The 25,694-nt window shown below is 53.2% G+C and overlaps 3 protein-coding genes across 3 annotated transcripts; all 3 read left to right on the top strand.

Annotated features, from left to right (window-relative positions):
* Positions 1 to 5,075: 5,075 nt before the first annotated feature.
* LOC137483335 (protocadherin alpha-2-like) lies at positions 5,076 to 8,117 on the top strand. The gene is made up of 2 exons (XM_068206324.1): positions 5,076 to 7,586; positions 8,049 to 8,117. Exons 1-2 carry the CDS (start codon positions 5,076 to 5,078, stop codon positions 8,115 to 8,117), a joined length of 2,580 nt encoding a protein of 859 aa, XP_068062425.1.
* Positions 8,118 to 12,043: 3,926 nt separating this feature from the next.
* LOC137483334 (protocadherin alpha-6-like) lies at positions 12,044 to 14,617 on the top strand. Its single transcript, XM_068206322.1, has one exon. The coding sequence runs from the start codon at positions 12,044 to 12,046 to the stop codon at positions 14,615 to 14,617; it is 2,574 nt and encodes an 857-aa protein (XP_068062423.1).
* A 7,897-nt stretch (positions 14,618 to 22,514) lies between these two features.
* On the top strand, positions 22,515 to 25,455 carry LOC137483333 (protocadherin alpha-2-like). Its single transcript, XM_068206321.1, has 2 exons — positions 22,515 to 25,034; positions 25,426 to 25,455. The coding sequence occupies exons 1-2, from the start codon at positions 22,515 to 22,517 to the stop codon at positions 25,453 to 25,455; spliced, it is 2,550 nt and encodes an 849-aa protein (XP_068062422.1).
* Positions 25,456 to 25,694: the final 239 nt, after the last annotated feature.

The raw sequence follows: 25,694 nt of genomic DNA, 5'->3' as shown, positions 1-25,694 counted from the left end.
CTCTAAATGGGAGTTCTGCTCTAGAATTTAATTACTGTTCTGTGCCACACGAGGTGCCCGGAGTTGTGAGATTTGCAGACACCAAGGGGGTTGTATTTCTCATGTGTAGCATTTCCACCCGATTTGGGTGAAGGAGTTCAAGGCAGCCAGGCTGTGTTGGTGACAGACTCGCAGGCGCTGTGGAGCACCTCATGGCCTTTGCTGACTGATAACCGTGCTGGTATCCCTTTGTCTTTTTATTGAAAACTGCCCTCCTCCTCTTGAATTACGGTCATATGAAGGTTTGATGCAAGGTGAAATGTGGATGTTCAAGGACAAAAGTTCTCTATTATCGTTCTACTATGAGACTCAATTAGAAAATAGGGTTGTTGTGACCAGGATTTCCTGTGATTATCCTATGTTTGTTTTTCAAGTATCACGCTGTTCTGGTAAGTATTATAAAGCGTTCAGGGAGAAGGGTGTGACCCGAGGTATGTGTTTCACAAGGGACCTTTTTCTGTTGTTTTCCTGCTGCCACGTTCCTGAGGATTTGCATTTCTGACCAGAGAGCTAGTGTGAAGTACAATGTCCTTTTTTAATGGTCTCTCAAAATTTGCAATAATTGTCACATCAATGATCAAGACCTAAAAGGGCTTTAAAAGTGGATATTTTCACTTCTGTAATGAACAAACAAACAAATAGCTCCCAAAATCAATGAATCACCTTTCCCCACCAATTTTGAAACAACATTCTCCAACACAGGCAGTATCATGTATTAATGTCCTTGCCACAGGTTTGGAACTTGGAGCACCAAATCAATGCCATTGCTGTTTAGAGTTCCAACATCACCTTTGATAATAATATTCCTCATAAGGAAGCATTTCGAACCATGAGGTGCCAGCAGCAGATCATCTCTTATGCACTGTGTTGATGGTACCGTCTGTGGATATTTACGGTGTGTCCTTGCTGGGAAGGATGAGCAATGGTCATGCTGAACCTTGTGGTAGGAAAGGAAAGTGTGATCTGTTGTATAGAGTAGGGCCTGGCCCTTTTCTGATGGGAGGGGTGACCATGAGCAGCAGAAAGACTGGTGTGGGGAAAGTGAAAAGCCTTGGGGAGACCATGGATCATAAAAGAAAATATCATGAGGTTCTATATTTGTCTTTAGAACACATTTCAGAGTGGGGGAGTGAAGGATTTGTACAGGAAAGGGTGAGACAGGATGGGAACAGAGTGTTCGTGTTGAGGATGCTTTCCTAGGTGCTTAGGGTGTGGAGTGGGAGGCCTTCCTGACAATGAGATGAGAGTGTGATACTGAAATGCCCGCAATGTCCCTTGCAGTCACGAGTCTCTCCAGAGGGACTGTCACTTCTGCTGCTGCCTGCCTGGTGTAGGCCATGTGTTGGTAAGAGCTGGGGAGATGGAGAGTGCTGAATGTTGTCTGGGGAAACAACTTCTTCAGGTTCGAGGTTTCAAGGTGTTGTGGGAGGGGGACGCTCCAACTTGCTATCTGTGTGTAGTAGTGGGTTTCCATAGTAGTCTCCACAGCTGTAGATTTTGCCATGATGGTTCCTTGCTCCTCCTCTGGTGGGATTTACAAGGATTTATTTTATTACATGTGGTTGTAACCTTACTGTGCTCAACTTCCTTTACTTGTGCACTGCACATGTTGGCTCAGTAGAGATGGTGTGTCCTGATGTCACATGTGGATTGTTCTGATATCTGCAAGAACACCTGAAACCCTGCGTGATTAGCCCAGTTCGTGTGGTGCAAGCTGTCCCACACGCTTGACACTGTGAGTGCTCATGTGCTTTGGCACTTGCTGTGTTCTCTTGAAGGAATAAATCTGTGTGGGCTGGGATCAGAGCTGTCACAGCTCTTATCACAGAATGATTAGTAACTCTAACCTGCAGCTCTGTGGTGTTTGTAAGCGAGATTACTGAAAAGGAGCAAAGAATTCACGTTGAAGGTCATGTAGCTGGGAAGAGCTTTTAGACATTCTGTCCATCTTTTGTGCTGATCATGAAGGAAGATGAGGAAGTACAAGGGCCTGGATCACGTGCAGTTGGGGTTTACAGGCAGGGCAGGTTGCTGAGCTTGAGCAATGTTCGATATTTTGGCAGTGATCCTGTGCTTGGCACTAAATAAGGCCTGGGCCTGTGTGCTGGGGAGGGTGAATTGGCGTGGGGAGGAGTGTTGCCCCAGGGAAGTTCACATGCTGAGTAGAACACGGCCTGCATCACTGTGGAGGAACTGGAGAATGTCTGGTTGGCTGTGGAGATCTCATTTCCCATGCCTTGTGACAGAGGATGCCAGTAGAAAGCCTTGAGGAAATGGCCACCACGTAGTGCTGCTCTTCTGGGATCCTCTCAGGACCTCCTGCAGTTCTCTGTATTCTTGCTTTCTGTTGTTCCCTGTGATATTACAGCTTGTGAAGTGACTTGCCGTCCATGCCTTTAATCACTTGTCTTTGGTGTGGAATTGTCTTGGTGAAAGAGAAGACTTTTGGAAATTTGTGTCATTCTGCCAGCCTTTCTTGGGACATGGCATCAGTCATCTCCCTGGTCTTGGTCTTCTAGCTGGCATTAAGGGACACTGTTCTTTAAACAAGTATTCCTGGTCCTGGAGTTTCTTTTTCTGAAGGAGCAAGCAGTGATGCAAGAGGCTGTATGTGAGAGACAGGTGTACTTTGGTTCCTGTGATGCCTTAGGTTTTAGCTTTGCTGATACATTTTCCATATTTTCCAGATTCTTTCCTGCATTTTCCATATATTCCAGATTCTGTACTACATTAATATATAACTCTGAACTTTAAATAAAATGTTAGCAAGTTCTGCTCACAGTTCAGTCACACAAAACAATTTTTTTTCCCTCCTGAGAACCAAGGACACCATTGCAGCTTCAGGCCCAAAAAGTGTAAAGAACAGTGAATTGATGAGAGCAGTCTGGGAGGATGGGACTTCATAACCTGGAGCTGTAATTGGACAATCAACCCCAAGATGTAAATGCACCAAAACTTAGAAAAGTGTGAAAACTTGTCACCATCTTGGGTTGTAGCCTCGGCCAGGCTCGTGTACTGCCCAAGGTGTATCCTGTGAAGGCCTTTCAATAAATACCTACTTTATTCCTTTAACTCCAGCCAGCCTCTGTTCCAGGCAGCCTCTCAAGGCATCTCCTGTTTAGCTGTGGTATCTTCACGTTGGATTGACTAAATATTGCCTGAATTGAAATTTCTGTAGGTTTGGAGCACATTATGTGCTCTCATTTGATCCTGCTGCTTCCTGGCACAGGGTGAGAAGGGGGAAGCAAAGGCAGATGGAGAAGTGACCTTGATGCTTTTCTGGGAGTAGATGTGCTGGGCCTGCAGAGGATGCTTTCAGTGTCAATGCCGTGGGGAATTTTGTAATAGCTCTGCAGGTGAAAAATGAGTCAGGCAGAATTGATCTCCATCCAGGTAAATGAGGAATGTGGTGTCATCATGCTTTATTTTGCATTGTTCTTGGATGATTATCATGCTGGGCTCTGATGGGTTTGATTTTGCAAAGGAGAGACTTCCTTGGGTCACTTAGACTCTGGAGCTTTTTTTGCATTAGATGTCTGTATGGGTGGACTCTTCTCTGATGTAACAAAGCTGTTCTCTACTATACGATTGCTTTGTGGATTTATTTATTGGGTCCTTGAGACGAATGAAGGCTCCAAACGGGGATTGGATCCTGAAGGGAGAGGAAGCTGCAGGTGCATGGCAGGGAAGGAAAGCAAGAAGGCTCTTTCCTGTCATGAGGAATGGGAAGTGGAAGGGGAGTGCCCTTTTGCTAGAGGGAATGGCTGTGCTTCATGACGTGGTGGTGTAGCTGTTTTTAAAAGATTTCCTTAAAGGGGAAGAAAAAACAATAGAAGACACACATAAGGCAGCAACAGACAAGGGGAGGGAAAGACTGCACAACGAGGAGAGAAAGAAAAGACAAGGAAACAAGATGAGACAGGAAAAGAAAAAGAACAAAGAAGAAGTGGAATAAAATAAGCAATGGAAGCAATCGTTGCAAGGAAGAGGAATGAGACCTTTTTCCAAAGGACATATGCATTGAGAGTTATATATAAACATTTGGAAAGAATATTAGGAAAGGGAATAGAAGCACATAAGAAATAAAGAAAGAAAATGAGAAGAAGGATGTAAAAATATGACGGTTAAGAGCATGAAGAAGGCATGGGGAAAGAGAACCAGGAAATAGAAGGGAAAGAGAGAAAAAAGAAGAGAAGCAATAGCAGAAGAAACTTAAGGAGAAAAGGATCTATCAAAGAAGGCGACTATACAAGTACAAAATAAGACAGAAAGTGAGCAAAGAAGTAACAAAGAAACAAGGAAAGGGAAGAAAAAATAAGGAAGATTAAGGACCTGATCAGCAGACACGTACCTTATGTGTGGAGCAGAGTTGAAGTACCGTGCCCCGGCGCGGATATACCATAATTAGCGGTGATAATTATCGCTCCGACTTTAATGGTCTCGGATACGTTGCAGGAGGCAACTGGAAAATTGCTGGCGGGGGTGGAAGAAGAAAGCAAAGATTGGAAAGGAAGTGAAGAAGGCTTATAGATTAGGGCAGGGCAATAAATGAAAAGGTCAGCGAACAGGAGATGCAACAGAAAAGAAAAGGAAGACTATGAAGGAAAGAGTAGGGAAGGGAAGGGAAATGCAAACCGATGAAAACCAGAGAAAAAAAAAACGGAAGGAAGAAAGGAAGGAGAAGATGAGGGAAAGAAATGAACCTATGCAAGCAAATAGCAATCGATAAAGAAAAGGAGATAAGGAAAAGAGGAGGAGCAGAGAGGAGCAGACGACAGAGGGGATTGCCTTAACGGAGCGGAGGCAGAGGCGCTGCGGCGGAGCGTGTGAGGCGGCGGAGCAGCGCACGGTGTCGCTGCAGGCTCAGGAACGGCGTGTGGGCGGCTCCGCCCCGGTGCGGCGGAGAGCCCGGCTGTGAGCGCGGGGGGGCGGCGCGGGCCGGGCAGCAGAGCCGGTGCGTCCGGGCGGCGGCGGGGAGCCGTGCGGGGCCCGGGCCGGGGCCGGCAGCCAGAGCGGCGGCCAGAGCGGCGGCGGCGATGGGCGAGCGCTGGTGTGCGGTGATGCGGGTGCTGGTGCTGCAGGCGGCCTGGGCGCTGGCGGGCGGGCAGGTGCGCTACTCGGTGCCGGAGGAAGCCAAGGCCGGCACGGTGGTGGGCCGTCTGGCGCAGGACCTGGGCCTGGAGGCGGGCGAGGCGGAGGCGCGGCGGCTGCGGCTGGTGGCGCCGGGCCGGCGGGCGAGCGTGGAGGTGAGCGGGGCGAGCGGCGCGCTGCTGGTGAGCTCGCGGCTCGACCGGGAGGAGCTGTGCGGCAAGAGCGCGCCGTGCGCGCTGCGCCTGGAGGTGCTGCTGGAGCGGCCGCTGCGCGTCTTCCATGTGGAGCTGGAGGTCACCGACATCAACGACAATGCCCCCATCTTCCCCGCCGCCCGAAAAAACCTCAGCATCGCGGAATTCACCACTCTACCGGGGTCTCGTTTCCCTCTGGAGGGCGCGTCGGATGCGGATATCGGAGCGAACGCGCAGCTCTCCTACACACTCAGCCCCAGCGAGCATTTCTCTCTGGACATGCAAAAATCGAATGAGCGAAATATTGAACCTGAACTTGTTTTAACGAAACCTCTGGACCGCGAGACGATTTCCGTTCACCGATTGGTGCTGACGGCGACTGACGGGGGCCGGCCGTCTCTGACGGGGACAATGGAGCTGGTGATCTCGGTGCTGGACACAAATGACAACGCGCCCCAATTCAACCAGTCAGTGTATAAAGTGCAGCTGCTGGAGAGCGCTGCGGTGGGGATGTTTGTGGCGAGGGTAAATGCTACGGATGCAGACGAGGGAATTAACAGTGAAGTGACCTATGCTGCGACGAACTTCATTCCCCCGAGTGGAAAAGATGTGATTTCCATCAATCCGAATACTGGGGAAATTCACCTCACGGGACACCTAGACTTCGAAGAAGTCAGTATATATGACTTTCGTATTGAAGCGACAGATAAGGGAACGCCCCCGCTGTCGGGTCACTGCAAGGTGGTGCTGGAGGTGGTGGACGTGAACGACAACGCGCCGGAGGTGTGGGTGACGTCGCTGTCGGTGCCGGTGCCGGAGGACGCGTCGGTGGGGACGGTGGTGGCCCTGCTGAGCGTGTCGGACCGGGACTCGGGGGAGAACGGGCGCGTGCGGTGCTGGGTGTGGCCGGCGTCGCCGTTCGGTCTGGAGGCGACGTTCGCGGGCTCGTACTCGCTGGTGCTGCGCGAGGCGCTGGACCGGGAGCGGGTGTCGGAGTACGAGGTGGAGGTGCGTGCGGAGGACGGCGGGGCGCCGGCGCTGCGCGCCAGCCGCGGGCTGCGGGTGCCGGTGTCGGACGTGAACGACAACGCGCCCGCGTTCGCGCAGGCCGTGTACACGGTGCTGGCGCGGGAGAACAACGCGGCGGGCGCGGAGCTGGCGCGGCTGTGGGCGCGGGACCCGGACGAGGCGGGCAACGGGCGCGTCAGCTACTCGGTGTGGGAGGGCGGCGTGGGCGGCGGCGGGGCCGCGGCGTCGTCGTCGTCGTCGGGGGTCGGCGCGGGCGGCGGGTGGCGGTCGGCGTCGAGCTACGTGTCGGTGGACGCGGAGAGCGGGCGCCTGTGGGCGCTGCAGCCCCTGGACTACGAGGAGCTGCAGGTGCTGCAGTTCGAGGTGCGCGCGGTGGACGCGGGGGAGCCGCCGCTGTGCGGCAACGCCACGGTGCAGCTCTTCGTGCTGGACGAGAACGACAACGCGCCGGCGCTGCTGCCGCCCGCGGGCTCGGCAGCGGAGGCGGGCGCCGCGGCGGCCGAGGCGGCGGCGGGGGCGGGCTGGGGCTCGGAGTCGGGCACGCTGTGGGCGTGGGCGGCGTGGGGGGCGCCGGCGGGGCAGGTGGTGGCGAAGATCCGCGCCGTGGACGCCGACTCGGGCTACAACGCGTGGCTGCGCTACGAGCTGTGGGAGCCGCGGGGCAAGGGCCCGTTCCGCGTGGGGCTCTACAGCGGCGAGGTGAGCACGGCGCGGGCGCTGGACGAGGCGGACGGGCCTCGCCAGAGGCTGCTGATCGTCGTGCGCGACCACGGCGAGCCGGCGCGCTCGGCCACGGCCACGCTCAGCGTGTCGCTGCTCGAGGCCGCCGAGGCGGCGCTGGCCGCGGGATCCTCGTCGTCGTCGTCGTCGTCGGTGTCGCGGTCGGCGGTGGGCGTGGAGCTCGGCCCCGGCGCGGCGAGCGCGGCGACCAACGTGTGGCTGGTGGTGGCCATCTGCGCGGTGTCGAGCCTGTTCCTGCTGGCCGTGGTGCTGTACGGGGCGTCGCGCTGGGCGCCGCGGGCGGCCGTGCTCTCGGGGCCCGGGCCCACGACGCTCGTGTGCGCCAGCGAAGTGGGCAGCTGGTCGTACTCGCAGCGCCACAGCCGCAGCCTGTGCGTGGCGGACGGCGCGGCCAAGAGCGACCTCATGGTTTTCAGCCCCAACTTCCCTCCGCCGCCGCCCGGCCCCGCGCCCAAGGACTCGCAGCCGGAGCCCTCCGCTCTCCTCGACACGGTCAGTGGCAATACCTTGCTCGCATCTGCTTCTTTTCTCCTTTTTCTGCGCCTTCTCAGCTGTGCCCTGAGCAGTAGCTGGTGGCGTCCAGGCCAAATTGCCGCGGCCCGAGAGTGGTGGGTGCTTGACGGGTGCTTAAGAAATCAAAGGCACCTTTGCAGCTGTCGCAGGGTCCTCCCGGAGCCCGGGAACTCCGGTTGGTGGGAGGGGAAGGCTTGCTAAAGAAAAAGGTATAGCGGCACCCGTGTGATATTACGGTCCGCAGCCTACGTTTGCTGCTGTGGATTTGAATTGTTTTCTCCTAAAATGAAGTCACTTTTCTAAGGAGTCAGCCCTGCAGACAGCGCTTTTGCTGCCTGGTACGTAGTGTTTTCTCCCGGGTTTATTGTAGGAGCGCAAAAGAAGGAGGCTGTGCGGGTAACAGACCTGCAGGCACTGTGTACCTCCTTATTGCCTTTGCAGAATGCTGACCTTGATGGTATCCGCTGTGATTTGTTCTTTGTCCTCATCCTCTGTCATTTTCCTCTATGAGAGATATAGGGACAGCTGACGATTTGGACTTCTGGTCTAATGTATTTTCAATCAGCAGAGAGTGATTTCTCCATTTTGGTTGGTCCAACAGAGTCATTGTTAAAATTGGGATGGCGTTCTGGAGCAGGGAAGACTTACCTGAGAGAACTGGAAACAATTTGTAAGACCATGGTCCATGACATCAGAAGAGATGAATAGGAGATGTGAGATGATGCCTTTTTCTTGAGAATTAATGCTACAAAGTGAGAAATGGAGCATGCCTAGCGGGAGGTAGGATTGGCCCAGAGCGTTTCTGCCCAGGACTCTTTCCCAAGTTCCAAGGGTCTGATGCTGGAGGCCCTCTTCATCTTGAGATAATATGTGGTATTGAAATGGCCACAGAGTCCTTTGAGGTTATGAATATCTCCTGTCAGAGACAGTTCCTTGTGCTGCCTCTGGCCTGACATGTGGAATGTGTTGCATGACAGTTGGTAACATGCAGACTGATGAACATTGTTGCTGCTGTTTTGGGAGTGTTGCTGTGGGAGGCTGGCACTACAAACTGCTTTCCTTGTGTATTGTAGGGTACTTAGAGCAGCTTCCACAGCTCTTGCCATGGTGGATCTGTGCTCTTCTTCAGACATGATATTTAAGGGCAGTTGAGTGGGCGGGTGTAATCTTGTTGTGCTTTTCTTCCCCTTCTTGTGCTCCTGCATGGTCAGTCTGGGTAGAGATGGTGTGTCCTGTTATCACACACGGCTCATTCTGGTGTCTGGATGTGCACACCAATCCTCCACATCTACAGAGCAGCCCAGCTCTGGTTTTCTATTGTAGAAATTCTTCCACCCAGTTAATGTTTTGACTGGATTTGTGGTTCAGGTTTGGTGTCATTTTCTTGAAGAAGATTTGTGGGGACTGGGATCAGTGCTGTTCATGACTCTAATTGCAGAACCTTTAAGAACTCGGTTTGTACTTGAAATTGCTGAAAAGGCACAAAGCATCCTGGCATGTGGGAAAAGTCAAAGAATCACAGAATGCATTTGCAGCACTCTGTAAATTCTTTGTGGCAGGCATAGGGAAAGGGGAAGATTTGGATACATCTTTGGGGAGGAAATGGAGAATGTCTGTTTAGCTGTGGAGGTCGCAGTTCCCAGGGTGCAAAATACAGGATTACAGTCGAATACTTCTGGAATGGTTCTAGCACACAGTGCTGCTTTCCTGGGATCCTCTCAGGTCACACAGAAGTTCTGCATAACTTAGGGCACTGTTGTTCTTCCTGGTATTGCTCTTATTGAAAACATCTACCCTTTATGCCTTTAATTACTTGGGTTTGGTGTGGAATGTTTTTGGTCAAAGAGAACCTTTTGGAGTTTGGATCATGCTGCTGAGCCTTCCCTGAATCTTTCCCTCATTGCCCCTCTGCTCTTTGTCTCACTAGATGGGTCTTGGTATTCAAGATGTTGCCAAAATTTGCATTTTAATACAGGAGAATGGAACTTAAAAAAAAAAATTTATTTTCTTCTCTATTAAACTGCACATGCTTTTGTTTTGCTGGGTTTGTTTGTTGCTGTGTTTACTTCCTGTCTCTCATTGGCAACGTGGCAGATATTTGGGCCATTCTCCATCAGTGTGGGGGATGCCTAGTCCTGTCTTCCAAGATTTACTTTGAGAGAATTTCTGTAGCTTACAGGTCTGCTTTTTTCCCCTAGAAGTGTGTAATGGACACTGCATGCTGTCCAGATTCTGTGGAACATAAGTGATATTTTTCTGTCCAGCTTCCCCAGAAACACTGATAATGTTAATCATAATTATCCTTTAAAATCTACTTTCCTGCCCCAAAAATATTTATTTCCTGAAGAAGGAACCAGTTCAGAAGAGGTAAGTCGTAGACCGAATGTGGATCTTTCTTGAGACTGGTGTACTTTAGTTCCTGTTCAGTTGTTGCATCTTTTTGTTGAATCAGCAGAATGTTCACCCTATTGGACCAACAGAGCAGCTGTTACCTGCTCTCATTCCTTTTCTGATGCTTCCAGGAACAGCCTGAGTGGGTGACAGCAAGCAGGAATGAAGGAAATTCTTTTCATTAAACAATGTGTAGGAAGTCAAGGGAGTGCTCTTATCGACATTATTGTGGTGTTATCTCCGTGGGATGTGTTGGCTGTGTGACAAGTGGATCGTTCTAAGGTGAGTGAGAGAGTTTCCGTGGGGCCTCGCAGATACCAAGGTTCTTGGTGTGTTGTCTAGGCAGCAAGTGCGTTCCAGAAAGAAAGAGAACTTAGAACATGCAAGAGGAAAGTGACTCAGGAAGGACTGAGGTACATGATGAGTCCTCAGGAGCTGTGCTTTTCCAGGTCTTTAAAGAGGGTTGTCATGCTGGGCTGTGATATGTTTGAGTTCCTGAATGAGAAGATTCCCTGATTTGTTTGAACTCTTTCAGGCCTTTATGCACAGATATCCCAATAATTTTGCCTCAGCTTCTGTGTCAGAGAGTGGTGGAACCTCTTTTGGTGTAGCAGAGCTGTTCTTTGCCCTCTGACTGCCTTGCTGTGTTATTGCTGGGTCCTTGAGAGCACTGGAGGCTGAAGAGTGTGTCCTTTTTCCTGGAGGGAGGGGAAGTTGGAGGTGCATGGACAGCAAGTAGGTTGCTCCCTCTCCACATGGACAGGAGGTGTAGGGAAGAGAAATGAGATCCTGGCCCCAAGGGCATGTCCATGGTTCGTGGAAAGGGTGCTGTAGGTATTTTTAGAAGATTTTGTTGAAGGAAAGAATATCCCGAAGATGTAAGTATGGAAGTAGAAAAGCAGGGGAGGCAACAACAAGAAAAGAGGAAGAATGTAGAAAGAAGATTTTAAAAAAAACCCCAACAACAAGGAGGTACATGAAGGAGTCAGGTAAAAGAAGAAGAAAGAGAGATATTCCCAAACTACATTGCGAGGATTTTGAAAACATTTTTGTGAAGGAAAAAGAAAAAGATCAGAAGAGACAAGATGGAAACAGATGAGGAGGAAGGGAAAGACATAGGACAAGGATAGGCAGGAACAAAAAGACATAGAGAAAGAACAAGGAAAGAGAAGGGAAAGAGGGTAAATGGAAAGAGAAGGGGGAAATACAGATAGCATAAGGAAAATAATAATAATAGTAGTAGTAGTAGTAGTAAAGTAAATAATGAAGCCGTGCAAATAAAAATAAAGCCAGAATGAAAGTAAGAAATGAAGGAAGAATGGAAATATAAAACAGATGATAGAGCTGAGCAGCACTAACCGAACTTATCAGTAGACATGGGGTAGAGCTGGTTACTAAGAGCCTTGGTTGGAGCAGCACAGCTCTCCAGCAACGATGCTCCCTAATTAGAGCTGATAGTTCTGCATTTGATGGTCTCCGTGGCGCCAGAGAAAACTGGCGATCTTCCAGCGCGGCTAAAGAATACAGGAGAGTGGAAGGAAATGGGAAGAGACTGGAAAGAACGGAGAGAGGCATAACAAGGACGCAAAAGATGAGGAACAAAGAAGAAAGAGAAAATAGTACAAAGAAAAAAAGGAAAGAGAAACGAAAGATGACCGAAAAGAAGGAATTGCAGGGATCGAGACAAACGAAAAGGGCTGTGAAGAAAAAAGTAAGAAAGATGGCGTGCAAAGAAAGAGAGAGATATAAGGGAAGAAAAAGAGGAGCGCGACATCAAGACGCGGCAGAAAACATACACACCTCGGCTCGGCAGCGCGGGCGCTGTGGCGGAGCGTGTGAGGCGGCGGAGCAGCGCACGGTGTCGCTGCAGGCTCAGGAACGGCGTGTGGGCGGCTCCGCCCCGGTGCGGCGGAGAGCCCGGCTGTGAGCGCGGGGGGGCGGCGCGGGCCGGGCAGCAGAGCCGGTGCGTCCGGGCGGCGGCGGGGAGCCGTGCGGGGCCCGGGCCGGGGCCGGCAGCCAGAGCGGCGGCCAGAGCGGCGGCGGCGATGGGCGAGCGCTGGTGTGCGGTGATGCGGGTGCTGGTGCTGCAGGCGGCCTGGGCGCTGGCGGGCGGGCAGGTGCGCTACTCGGTGCCGGAGGAAGCCAAGGCCGGCACGGTGGTGGGCCGTCTGGCGCAGGACCTGGGCCTGGAGGCGGGCGAGGCGGAGGCGCGGCGGCTGCGGCTGGTGGCGCCGGGCCGGCGGGCGAGCGTGGAGGTGAGCGGGGCGAGCGGCGCGCTGCTGGTGAGCTCGCGGCTCGACCGGGAGGAGCTGTGCGGCAAGAGCGCGCCGTGCGCGCTGCGCCTGGAGGTGCTGCTGGAGCGGCCGCTGCGCGTCTTCCATGTGGAGCTGGAGGTCACCGACATCAACGACAATGCCCCCATTTTCCCCGCCGCCCGAAAAAACCTCAGCATCGCGGAATCGTCTGTGCCGGGGTCTCGTTTCCCGCTGGAGGGCGCGTCGGATGCGGATATCGGACCGAACGCGCAGCTTTCTTACACACTGAGCCACAGCGAGCATTTCTCTCTGGATTTGCAAAAAACCGAGATGGACGGTGAGTCCTTATTCCTGGTACTCAGGAAATCTCTGGATCGCGAGACGATTCCCGTTCACCGCTTGGTGCTGACAGCGACTGACGGGGGCCGGCCGTCTCTGACGGGGACAATGGAGCTGGTGATCTCGGTGCTGGATGCAAACGACAACGCGCCCCAATTCAACCAGTCGGTGTATAAAGTGCAGCTGCCAGAAAATAAAGAACACGGCACCTTAGTCATCAGACTAAATGCTACGGATTTAGATGAGGGGTCAAACAGTAATGTCTCGTATTCCCTCGAGACTCTGTTCCCTCAAGATAGAAAAGATGTTTTCGGAATTGACAAAAAGAGCGGAGAGATTCTTCTCCTGAAAGAATTAGACTTTGAGGATGTTAATCTATACCGCCTGCAAGTGGGTGCTACAGATCAAGGAAACCCTCCACTGTCGGGTCACTGCAAGGTGGTGCTGGAGGTGGTGGACGTGAACGACAACGCGCCGGAGGTGTGGGTGACGTCGCTGTCGGTGCCGGTGCCGGAGGACGCGTCGGTGGGGACGGTGGTGGCCCTGCTGAGCGTGTCGGACCGGGACTCGGGGGAGAACGGGCGCGTGCGGTGCTGGGTGTGGCCGGCGTCGCCGTTCGGTCTGGAGGCGACGTTCGCGGGCTCGTACTCGCTGGTGCTGCGCGAGGCGCTGGACCGGGAGCGGGTGTCGGAGTACGAGGTGGAGGTGCGTGCGGAGGACGGCGGGGCGCCGGCGCTGCGCGCCAGCCGCGGGCTGCGGGTGCCGGTGTCGGACGTGAACGACAACGCGCCCGCGTTCGCGCAGGCCGTGTACACGGTGCTGGCGCGGGAGAACAACGCGGCGGGCGCGGAGCTGGCGCGGCTGTGGGCGCGGGACCCGGACGAGGCGGGCAACGGGCGCGTCAGCTACTCGGTGTGGGAGGGCGGCGTGGGCGGCGGCGGGGCCGCGGCGTCGTCGTCGTCGTCGTCGGGGGTCGGCGCGGGCGGCGGGTGGCGGTCGGCGTCGAGCTACGTGTCGGTGGACGCGGAGAGCGGGCGCCTGTGGGCGCTGCAGCCCCTGGACTACGAGGAGCTGCAGGTGCTGCAGTTCGAGGTGCGCGCGGTGGACGCGGGGGAGCCGCCGCTGTGCGGCAACGCCACGGTGCAGCTCTTCGTGCTGGACGAGAACGACAACGCGCCGGCGCTGCTGCCGCCCGCGGGCTCGGCAGCGGAGGCGGGCGCCGCGGCGGCCGAGGCGGCGGCGGGGGCGGGCTGGGGCTCGGAGTCGGGCACGCTGTGGGCGTGGGCGGCGTGGGGGGCGCCGGCGGGGCAGGTGGTGGCGAAGATCCGCGCCGTGGACGCCGACTCGGGCTACAACGCGTGGCTGCGCTACGAGCTGTGGGAGCCGCGGGGCAAGGGCCCGTTCCGCGTGGGGCTCTACAGCGGCGAGGTGAGCACGGCGCGGGCGCTGGACGAGGCGGACGGGCCTCGCCAGAGGCTGCTGATCGTCGTGCGCGACCACGGCGAGCCGGCGCGCTCGGCCACGGCCACGCTCAGCGTGTCGCTGCTCGAGGCCGCCGAGGCGGCGCTGGCCGCGGGATCCTCGTCGTCGTCGTCGTCGTCGTCGTCGTCGGTGTCGCGGTCGGCGGTGGGCGTGGAGCTCGGCCCCGGCGCGGCGAGCGCGGCGACCAACGTGTGGCTGGTGGTGGCCATCTGCGCGGTGTCGAGCCTGTTCCTGCTGGCCGTGGTGCTGTACGGGGCGTCGCGCTGGGCGCCGCGGGCGGCCGTGCTCTCGGGGCCCGGGCCCACGACGCTCGTGTGCGCCAGCGAAGTGGGCAGCTGGTCGTACTCGCAGCGCCACAGCCGCAGCCTGTGCGTGGCGGACGGCGCGGCCAAGAGCGACCTCATGGTTTTCAGCCCCAACTTCCCTCCGCCGCCGCCCGGCCCCGCGCCCAAGGACTCGCAGCCGGAGCCCTCCGCTCTCCTCGACACGGTCAGTGGTCCTGCCTTCATTCCCTTCTCTGCACCTTTTCATCCGCCCCCTTGAGAAGCTGCTCTTTGAAGCCGGGCTCAGTTCCCACGGCTGATGGGCGTTGGGTACTTAGCGGGTCCTTAAGGATGGCAAAGGCACATTTGCGTTTGTCACCACGACCTTGCTGGAGCCCCCGGCTCTTCCTGACGGGGTTCAGAATACAGATAAGGCAGCATCCGTGAGCAGTTACTGTAGGCAGGTGAGGTCTGGTGCTCTAAATGGGAGCTCTGCTCTAGAATTTAATTACTGTTCTGTGCCACACGAGGTGCCCGGAGTTGTGAGATTTGCAGACAGCAAGGGGGTTGTATTTCTCATGTGTAGCATTTCCACCCGATTTGGGTGAAGGAGTTCAAGGCAGCCAGGCTGTGTTGGTGACAGACTCGCAGGCGCTGTGGAGCACCTCATGGCTTTTGCTGACTGATAACCGTGCTGGTATCCCTTTGTCTTTTTATTGAAAACTGCCCTCCTCCTCTTGAATTACGGTCATATGAAGGTTTGATGCAAGGTGAAAAGTGGATGTTCAAGGACAAAAGTTCTCTATTATTGTTCTACTATGAGACTCAATTAGAAAATAGGGTTGTTGTGACCAAGATTTCCTATGATCTTCCTATCTTTGTTTTGCAAGTATCACGCTGTTCTGGTAAGTATTATAAAGCGTTCAGGGAGAAGGGTTTGACCCAAGGTATGTGTTTCACAAAGGACATTTTTCTGTTGTTTTACTGGTGCAATTCCTGAGGAATTGCATTTCTGACCAGAGAGCTAGTGTGAAGTACAATGTCCTTTTTTGATTTTCTCTCAAATTCTGCATCAATCATTACATCAATGATCAAGACCTAAAAGGGCTTTAAAAGTGGATATTTTCACTTCTGTAATGAACAAACAAACAAATAGCTCCCAAAATCAATGAATCACTTTCCCCACCAATTTTGAAACAACATTCTCCAACACAGGCAGTATCATGTATTAATGTCCTTGCCACAGGTTTGGAACTTGGAGCACCAAATCAATGCCATTGCTGTTTAGAGTTCCAACATCACCTTTGATAATAGTATTCCTCATAAGGAAGCATTTCGAACCATGAGGTGTCAGCAGCAGAGCATCTCTTATGCACTGTGGTGCTGGTACCGTCTGTGGATATTTACGGTGTGTCCTTGCTGGGAAGGATGAGCAATGGTCATGCTGAACCTTGTGGTAGGAAAGGAAAGTGTGATCTGTTGTATAGAGTAGGGCCTGGCCCTTTTCTGATGGGAGGGGTGACCATGAGCAGCAGAAAGACTGGTGTGGGGAAAGTGAAAAGCCTTGGGGAGACCATGGATCAAAAAGAAAATATCACGAGGTTCTATATTTGTCTTTAGAACACATTTCAGAGTGGGGGAGTGAAGGATTTGTACAGGAAAGGGTGAGACAGGATGGGAACAGAGTGTTTGTGTTACTGAGCTGGGGAAATGTTTTCCGGCATCCAGCAGCAGTTTACGGACCGTAGCTGCGGGTTTTTTACTGTGAGCGTGGGTTATCTCCTTTATTTGCTCTCCCGTAGGAAGAAATTTCTGGTGGTTGTGATAATAGGGGCGCCGGGGTGTTAGCTCTGCAGACAACGCTTTTGCTCGCTGTTGTGTAGCATTTTAACCCGATCTGGCAGAAGGAGGTGAAGACACGCAGGCTGTAGTGATGACAATCCCAAAAACACCATGTGCCACTTAACTGCCTTTAGTGATTGCTGATTTTGCAGGTATCAGCATTGTCAAAAACTGTGTCCTCGTCCTCCCCAGTGCAAGTGACGTGCTGAAAGGCTCCAGCTGGGGCCTCAAGGTTTTCTCTGTCTGTGGTGTAATTTTTCCCATTGATTCTCCCAGCAGTTTGATTATAGTACCCGGCAAGGCTTTCCGGGCTTTTCCTCTTTTCTTTTTCCAGTGTGTTTGCTTTCTAGATAGCATTATAAAATGTTTTCATAGAGAGGTTGGAGATTCAGAGTCGGTGTAAGAAAAGGGATTTTTTTTTCCACAACCCCCTCCCCCCCAAAATTATTCTATGCACTTTTGTTCGTGGCTGGAGATTGACTCTTGCCTCTCTCGATGTTCTTTCAATATTTGTATCACCACTGGCAGAGTTGTGAATTATCTGGAAACATTCTCCTAAAAAACACGCAAACACACCTGTATGGATATTATCCCTTACGCTGCTGTGCTCATCAGCATTTGTAGGTTTTTTTTTCCATCAGATAATGAAATCAATGCTCATTGTCATTAGAGGTACACTGATCTGATGTCTACAAATAGATGTCTAACATTTCAGGAGAGGAATTAGCAGGTGATTAGGATTTCCATCAGAAAAGCTGAAGCATTAGAAAACACAAAGGGTCAGCTACAGGGAGTCTGCTGAGCACAGCGTATATAATATCAGCTGTATGGAGGTTTTGTGCTGTCATTGATGGAATGGAATGACTACAATTGTAGACTTGCATTCTTGGCCAGAGAATTGGCACGAAGAGCACTGGCTTGTTATAATATTCTTGGAATATTTGTATCAGAAGCCACATCATTTCAAAAGCCCTGGAAAGTTACCAACAAAGAATAAACTCAACCAACCAACCAAGCACCAAAATCCCTAATAACAAAACCTGAAACATGACTTCTCCTACAAAAACAATATAATCCTTTACGTTGGGGTGCTTGTCAATGATTGAGTTTTTCTATCACAACATGAAATCAATGCCATTGCCATTTGGAGTTATTTTGGCATCCCCTTTAGAAAGAGCAGAGTGCTGGGCATGGTCTGTATGATACCATCTATATGTTTTTTTCATGCTGCCCTGATTGCTGACGATTGCTGCAGTGAGCCCTGTGGAGGTAAAGGAGGCAGTGGCAGGTTGCAGAGGTGAATGTGGTTGTGGCATTGTGTAGGCCCTGGCCATTTCCTGATATCAAGGCTGACCTTGAGAAGTGAGATTTGTCTGATGGAAGTGAAAGTCCTTGGGAAAACCATGGACCATGTCATGAGACAGTCCTCTAGGTACTATTTACTGTGCTGTTACTGCTGCTGACCGCTGAGCATGCTGGTATTTAATGTGGTTTCTTATGACGAACTCTGTACTCTTCTTTGACTCTCCTCCATAAGAGAGGTGATGCAAGATGGCAATTGTGACTTCACTCTTCTCTCTCCTCATGGTGTAATTTCTCCCGTTTGCTTGGCTCACCCGAGTCATTGTGAAAGCAGGGACGTACTTAAACACTTTTCTTTTTCCAAGTATGTTTTTATTCTAGTTACCAGTAGAAAGTGTGCAGGCAGAGGAGTGTGACCTGAGGTATATGTTTTCTTTTTTTTGTCTTGCCTTTCTGAAGTGAATTGCAGCTGGATTGTCCTGGAGGTGGCATGACCATACATTGTCCTGTTTTCATGTTATGGTAATATTTGCATCAACAGTCACACCCTTAAAAAAACCCTGGAAACCCTACTTTCAAAAAAAAAGCCCCCCAGCCTCAAAAATTCAACCCATACCCAACATGACATTTTCCTGTGCAGTAGGTATCATTGTTGGCACTGATGCATTTTTCAGCATTTAGGTTGGTCTTTCACAGCATGCTGTCACTGGCCATCACCTTTAGAGTTGACCTGACACCCCCTCTATAAATAGCATTCTCCAAAGTGGGTAATGTTTCCATCTGAGATTGGGGAAGCCACAGGAGATGAGGTGAACACGGCAGTGGTGCTGAGCAGGCCCTGGCCATGTCATAATATGAGGTGTGACCTCTCAGTCTGTGGGAAGTGGAAATCCTTGGGAAGACCATGGGCTATGTCATAAGAAGACAAGGATGTGACATGATGTTCTTGTCTTGAGAACACTTCCCAGAACAGGGAAAGGAGGATGCCTAGAGAAAATGACGAGGCAAGATTGGCACAGATTTCCTTCCCAAGATCCATTCCTAAGGGTATGGAGTTGAAGGCCTTCTGGGTATTGAGTTAATTCCGTGGTAGTTTACTGCCCATCATGTCCTTTGAGGTTATGAATATTTCCCACCAGAGCCAGTCCCTGGTGCTGCTGTCTGCCTGAGGCAGACAAGGTGTCGGGAAAGAGGGTGTGGTACGCAGACTGCTGACTAATTCCCAATGAACTTTTTCATTCCTGTTTTGGACAACTTTTTCTAGGAGGGGAGCACTTTGACCTCCTATTCTTTTATAGTGGTGGGCATCTATAGTAGCTTGCACAGCCACAGAGCTTTCCATCATGGTTCCTTGGTCCTCCTCAGGCTAATTATTAAGGGCACATGATAATGTAGATGTCATTTTTGTTTATTCATCTTTCCATACTTGTGGACTTGAAAATTTGCCCTAGGTGGAAGTTAGGTGTCCCGTTGTCACGGGTGGCTCATTCTATGTCTGACGTACACACAAAACCCTTCACAGCAACCCAGCTGTGGTTCTCTATGGTACAAACTCTCCCACCCAGCTGATATTATAAGGTGCACTGTGCTTTGGCATTTGCTCTCATTCTCTCAAAGTGCAAAATCCATGTGGACTGGGGTGAGAACTGACATGCCTTTGTGTCATAAAGTTCTTAAGGAGTCAGTTCTTATGTTCTGTGGTGTTTCCACCAGAGATTGCTGGAAATGCATAAACCATCAAGTATATGCAGGTGAGAAGAATCTGCCAGACAGTGGGAGGCTTCATATCTCTCCATGTGTTCTTTGTGCCAATTGTAAGGGAAGGTGAGGATATGCAAAGGACATTCTTATAGCAGGTTTTGTGGTTATTGTGAAAGAGATTCTGCAAGTGGCAGCAGGTATGGCCTGGGTGTGTGTTGTGATGAGGGTGACCTTTAGCAGGGAAGGGTCCTGCCTGAGGGAGATGATCTGTAGAACACAGTCCGTGTCTTTGGTGAGGGACTGGAGAAGGTGTGCCTAGGTGGAATTGCCATTTTCCAAGGTGTGAGACAGAGGATTCTAATAGAAAATGTCAAGAAAAAGCTCCACAGACATTACCAATACCTGGGATTTCTCCAACTCCCCAAAAGTTTTCCATATTCTTAGGCCCAGTTGTTCCCTTTATGCATTTCAATACAGTAGAACAGGATTCTTCGTCTTTCTTCTCCCTTCTTACCAAAGCCTCACAGTCTTGTTTTTCTGTCTGTCATGTCAGCAATGTGTTGGTGACACCAGCTAATATGAGATCCTGAGCTTTGGCAGCTGTCCGGGTTCAAACCTTTGGGTAATTTTCTATCAGTGTGTATGGGATGACTTTTCCATGCTCCTGAGCTGAGGCTGATGAGACAATTTCTTTCCTTAGCTTTGTGGTGCCTCTTTGCCATGACAGAAATGCACATGGGAGCACTGTGCTCTCTGCCCAATGATTTCAAGGCTCTTCTAGGTTGCACATAATTATTTTCTATCCATCGTTCCCAATGGTCTCTGTTAGTGTTAGAACCAGTTTCCTGCTCTGAAAAGATTTCTTTTCTGAAGAAGCAAGCAGTGATGCTACAGGTAAGTCACTTAATTGCTGAAGAAGATGAGTCTGAGAGACAGCTGTGCCTATTTGCCCATGATGCCTATGTAGTTATTATTATGCCTATTTAGCTGTGATATTTTCTTCTTGGATTGACCAAATGTACCTAGATTGGGAGTTGGACTCAACACTCCTTGTGGCTTCCTTCCAAACTGGAAATATTTTATAATTCCTAGATTGGACCAACAAAGCCCCACGGTCTGCTCTCATTTCTTTCTTGCTTCTTCCAGCATGGTTTGAGCAGTTGGCAGCCAGCAGAGATGGAGGAGGGTCTCTAATGTGTTTCTCAAAACAGATGTGTTGGGAGTGGAGAGTATGTTCTCAGGGAAAATGCTGTGGGTTTAGGTTCATAGGTAGTTCTGGGTGGATCATGGCGTTGAGTGAGAGGTATTCCTTGGGGGTTGATGCCCCTGAGTGTGGAAGTTCTTGCTGTGTTTTTCTGGCAGAGCTTATCTGCCTGAGAGGAGAGGCAAGAGTTTCTCATTCATCAAGGAGGTGGAAAATGATGCCGGAAGAACAGCTCTTCACTGAAATCCATGAAGAATTCCTAGGAACTGCGGTTGCACTGTGCTTTTTCAGTGTTCATGGTAGAATGGTGTGCTGGGCTGTGATGCATTTGAGTTGCGAAGCGAGAGGATTTTGTGGATTGTTGGTGCTTATTGGAGCCTGTTTGCACTGATGTCAAAGTACTTGGGGATTGGTCTTCTGATTTCAAGGGAGGTGTATGCTTTTTCTGGCGTAGTGCAGCTGTTCTTTGTCATGTTATTGCCTTGCTGTGTTATTTGCTGGTCCAGGAGGGGACTGGAGTCTGAGGAGTGTGGGTTTCTTCCAAACGGGGAGGGAAGGGGACAGGAGGTCTAGGGGCAATCTATTTACTTGACTTTTTCTGGAGGAGATCAGGACAGTTGTTCCTCATCAGGAGGCATGCAAGGTCCCCATGAGCACTCTCATTAAAGGGCAGGTCTCTGATGCATGAAGAGGATGATGTAGACATGTAGAAATCATTTGGTTTAGAAAACATCTTGGTAAAAGCGGAAAAAGATGGGCGCAGAAGAGAAGAGAAATCAAAGATGGGAGTGTGAAGCATGAAAGGAAAAGGAAGAGAAAGAAAATCAAGGTAAGTAAAGGAATAAAGAAGGGAAGAGGAAGGAAAAGGAATCTCGGCAAGTAAAAAATCAAGCAAGGAGGAAAGAGAGAAATAAGGAAAGAAGGGATGACAGGAGATTATAAGCATGCACCAGCACTTTCTCTACAAGCTCTCTGCAGTCGAGGACCTCTGTATCCTCGGTACTGAGGAACCCTGTGCAAGCCTCGATGAGGAGTAATGAGGAACAGGAATAAGAGATTTTGGGTAACTGTAGATCTGCACTCGTAGGGAGACTGATGTAGTCGTGTAGAAAATATTGTATTGAAAGAGAATAGGCAAAAGGGGAAGAAGAGACAGTGAGGGAAGGACAAGGAAAAGTAAAGAAAAAAAGAAAAGAAAACAAAAAAAAATAAAGAATGAGAACGCAATGGAGAGAAAAAGAAAAAAAGAAAGATTAAGCATTAAATAAGTTTGTTAGCATACAGCAATGTTATCTCTGTACACAAATAGGTGGGATGAGATGGGGGAGTGATAGAAAAAAAGAAAGAAGAAAGATATAAAAGAAGAAAGGTTACGAGGAGGAGAAATCAAGGGGTATGTCAAGGACATTACCAGGATACACGGACGTTCTTTTCTAACGCTGAGTGCAGTTGGTCTCCTGTGCTCTCCACATTGGCTCCTGTCTCGTGGAAAGGAGATGATGCCCTGAAATGAGAGCTCATGGCTCCTACATTGATTGCCTCGATCACTCCATGGGAGGTCACCGGCAACTTGGCAAAAGAGTTTTAAAAGAGACGGATGGAAATAAAAGATAAATGGTGGTAAAAATTGGACAGGCAGGGAAAGACGAAATACAGAAAAAAGAGAAGAAAGAAACGAAAGAGAAGAAAGAACAAAGAGAAGGAGGAGCAAAAAAAAAGGATTAAAATGAGGGAATTGAGTGAAGAAAGCAACATGAAGAAAGAAAGACGAAGTAAGAACGAGATAAGAAGGATTGTTTGCAAGGAAACAGCGAGCGACACAAAACATGAATAATAAGAAGAAATAGAATCAGGGTAGGAAAAACAGCAGAGCAGAGGGCCTTAACGGAGCAGAGGCAGAGGCGCTGCGGCGGAGCGTGTGAGGCGGCGGAGCAGCGCACGGTGTCGCTGCAGGCTCAGGAACGGCGTGTGGGCGGCTCCGCCCCGGTGCGGCGGAGAGCCCGGCTGTGAGCGCGGGGGGGCGGCGCGGGCCGGGCAGCAGAGCCGGTGCGTCCGGGCGGCGGCGGGGAGCCGTGCGGGGCCCGGGCCGGGGCCGGCGGCCAGAGCGGCGGCCAGAGCGGCGGCGGCGATGGGCGAGCGCTGGTGTGCGGTGATGCGGGTGCTGGTGCTGCAGGCGGCCTGGGCGCTGGCGGGCGGGCAGGTGCGCTACTCGGTGCCGGAGGAAGCCAAGGCCGGCACGGTGGTGGGCCGTCTGGCGCAGGACCTGGGCCTGGAGGCGGGCGAGGCGGAGGCGCGGCGGCTGCGGCTGGTGGCGCCGGGCCGGCGGGCGAGCGTGGAGGTGAGCGGGGCGAGCGGCGCGCTGCTGGTGAGCTCGCGGCTCGACCGGGAGGAGCTGTGCGGCAAGAGCGCGCCGTGCGCGCTGCGCCTGGAGGTGCTGCTGGAGCGGCCGCTGCGCGTCTTCCATGTGGAGCTGGAGGTCACCGACATCAACGACAATGCCCCCATCTTCCCCGCCGCCCGAAAAAACCTCAGTTTATCGGAGAATATCCCATCTGGGTCTCGTTTCCCGCTGGAGGGCGCGTCGGATGCGGATATCGGAGCGAACGCGCAGCTCTCCTACACACTCAGCCCCAGCGAGCATTTCTCTCTGGATTTGCACCGGAGTGAGGAATACCGAGAATCCCTGTTTCTGGTACTCACGAAACCTCTGGACCGCGAGACGATTCCCGTTCACCGGTTGGTGCTGACAGCGACTGACGGGGGCCGGCCGTCTCTGACGGGGACAATGGAGCTGGAGATCTCAGTGCTGGATGCGAATGACAACACGCCCCAGTTCAATCAGTCAGTATATAAAGTTAAATTACCGGAAAATACGGCCCCGGGAACTGTGTTTTTCCAGCTAACAGCGACAGACAAAGATGAGGGAATTAATCGAGAAATATATTATTCTTTCAGTGACGCAATTCCTGCTAAAATTCAGGACCTTTTCAAAATTGACGAAAAGTCCGGGGAAGTACGGACTATTGGTGAACTGGATTTCGAGGACGTTCAGTCTTATGACCTGGAGATCGAAGCGAGAGACCAAGGTTGGCCCCCGCTGTCGGGTCACTGCAAGGTGGTGCTGGAGGTGGTGGACGTGAACGACAACGCGCCGGAGGTGTGGGTGACGTCGCTGTCGGTGCCGGTGCCGGAGGACGCGTCGGTGGGGACGGTGGTGGCCCTGCTGAGCGTGTCGGACCGGGACTCGGGGGAGAACGGGCGCGTGCGGTGCTGGGTGTGGCCGGCGTCGCCGTTCGGTCTGGAGGCGACGTTCGCGGGCTCGTACTCGCTGGTGCTGCGCGAGGCGCTGGACCGGGAGCGGGTGTCGGAGTACGAGGTGGAGGTGCGTGCGGAGGACGGCGGGGCGCCGGCGCTGCGCGCCAGCCGCGGGCTGCGGGTGCCGGTGTCGGACGTGAACGACAACGCGCCCGCGTTCGCGCAGGCCGTGTACACGGTGCTGGCGCGGGAGAACAACGCGGCGGGCGCGGAGCTGGCGCGGCTGTGGGCGCGGGACCCGGACGAGGCGGGCAACGGGCGCGTCAGCTACTCGGTGTGGGAGGGCGGCGTGGGCGGCGGCGGGGCCGCGGCGTCGTCGTCGTCGTCGTCGGGGGTCGGCGCGGGCGGCGGGTGGCGGTCGGCGTCGAGCTACGTGTCGGTGGACGCGGAGAGCGGGCGCCTGTGGGCGCTGCAGCCCCTGGACTACGAGGAGCTGCAGGTGCTGCAGTTCGAGGTGCGCGCGGTGGACGCGGGGGAGCCGCCGCTGTGCGGCAACGCCACGGTGCAGCTCTTCGTGCTGGACGAGAACGACAACGCGCCGGCGCTGCTGCCGCCCGCGGGCTCGGCAGCGGAGGCGGGCGCCGCGGCGGCCGAGGCGGCGGCGGGGGCGGGCTGGGGCTCGGAGTCGGGCACGCTGTGGGCGTGGGCGGCGTGGGGGGCGCCGGCGGGGCAGGTGGTGGCGAAGATCCGCGCCGTGGACGCCGACTCGGGCTACAACGCGTGGCTGCGCTACGAGTTGTGGGAGCCGCGGGGCAAGGGCCCGTTCCGCGTGGGGCTCTACAGCGGCGAGGTGAGCACGGCGCGGGCGCTGGACGAGGCGGACGGGCCTCGCCAGAGGCTGCTGATCGTCGTGCGCGACCACGGCGAGCCGGCGCGCTCGGCCACGGCCACGCTCAGCGTGTCGCTGCTCGAGGCCGCCGAGGCGGCGCTGGCCGCGGGATCCTCGTCGTCGTCGTCGTCGTCGTCGTCGTCGGTGTCGCGGTCGGCGGTGGGCGTGGAGCTCGGCCCCGGCGCGGCGAGCGCGGCGACCAACGTGTGGCTGGTGGTGGCCATCTGCGCGGTGTCGAGCCTGTTCCTGCTGGCCGTGGTGCTGTACGGGGCGTCGCGCTGGGCGCCGCGGGCGGCCGTGCTCTCGGGGCCCGGGCCCACGACGCTCGTGTGCGCCAGCGAAGTGGGCAGCTGGTCGTACTCGCAGCGCCACAGCCGCAGCCTGTGCGTGGCGGACGGCGCGGCCAAGAGCGACCTCATGGTTTTCAGCCCCAACTTCCCTCCGCCGCCGCCCGGCCCCGCGCCCAAGGACTCGCAGCCGGAGCCCTCCGCTCTCCTCGACACGGTCAGTGGCAATACCTTGCTCACATCTGCTTCTTTTCTCCTTTTTCTGCGCCTTCTCTGCTGTGCCCTGAGCAGTAGCTGGTGGCATCCAGGCCAAATTGCCGCGGCCCGAGGGCGGTGGGTGCTTGACGGGTGCTTAAGAAATCAAAGGCACCTTTGCAGCTGTCGCAGGGTCCTCCCGGAGCCCGGGAACTCCGGTTGGTGGGAGGTGAAGGCTTGCTAAAGAAAAAGGTATAGCGGCACCCGTGTGATATTACGGTCCGCAGCCGACGTTTGCTGCTGTGGATATGAATTGTTTTCTCCTAAAATGAAGTCACTTTTCTAAGGAGTCAGCCCTGCAGACAGCGCTTTTGCTGCCTGGTACGTAGTGTTTTCTCCCGGGTTTATTGTAGGAGCGCAAAAGAAGGAGGCTGTGCGGGTAACAGACCTGCAGGCACTGTGTACCTCCTTATTGCCTTTGCAGAATGCTGACCTTGATGGTATCCCCTGTGATTTGTTCTTTGTCCTCATCCTCTGTCATTTCCCTCTATGAAAGATATAGGGACAGCTGACGATTTGGACTTCTGGTCTAATGTATTTTCAGTCAGCAGAGAGTGATTTCTCCATTTTGGTTGGTCCAACAGAGTCATTGTTAAAATTGGGATGGCGTTCTGGAGCAGGG

The sequence above is a fragment of the Anomalospiza imberbis genome, chromosome 15 (genome assembly GCF_031753505.1).
Source record: "Anomalospiza imberbis isolate Cuckoo-Finch-1a 21T00152 chromosome 15, ASM3175350v1, whole genome shotgun sequence".
In the NCBI taxonomy this organism is placed as follows: domain Eukaryota; kingdom Metazoa; phylum Chordata; class Aves; order Passeriformes; family Viduidae; genus Anomalospiza; species Anomalospiza imberbis.
This window is presented reverse-complemented; position numbering and strand designations above follow the sequence as displayed.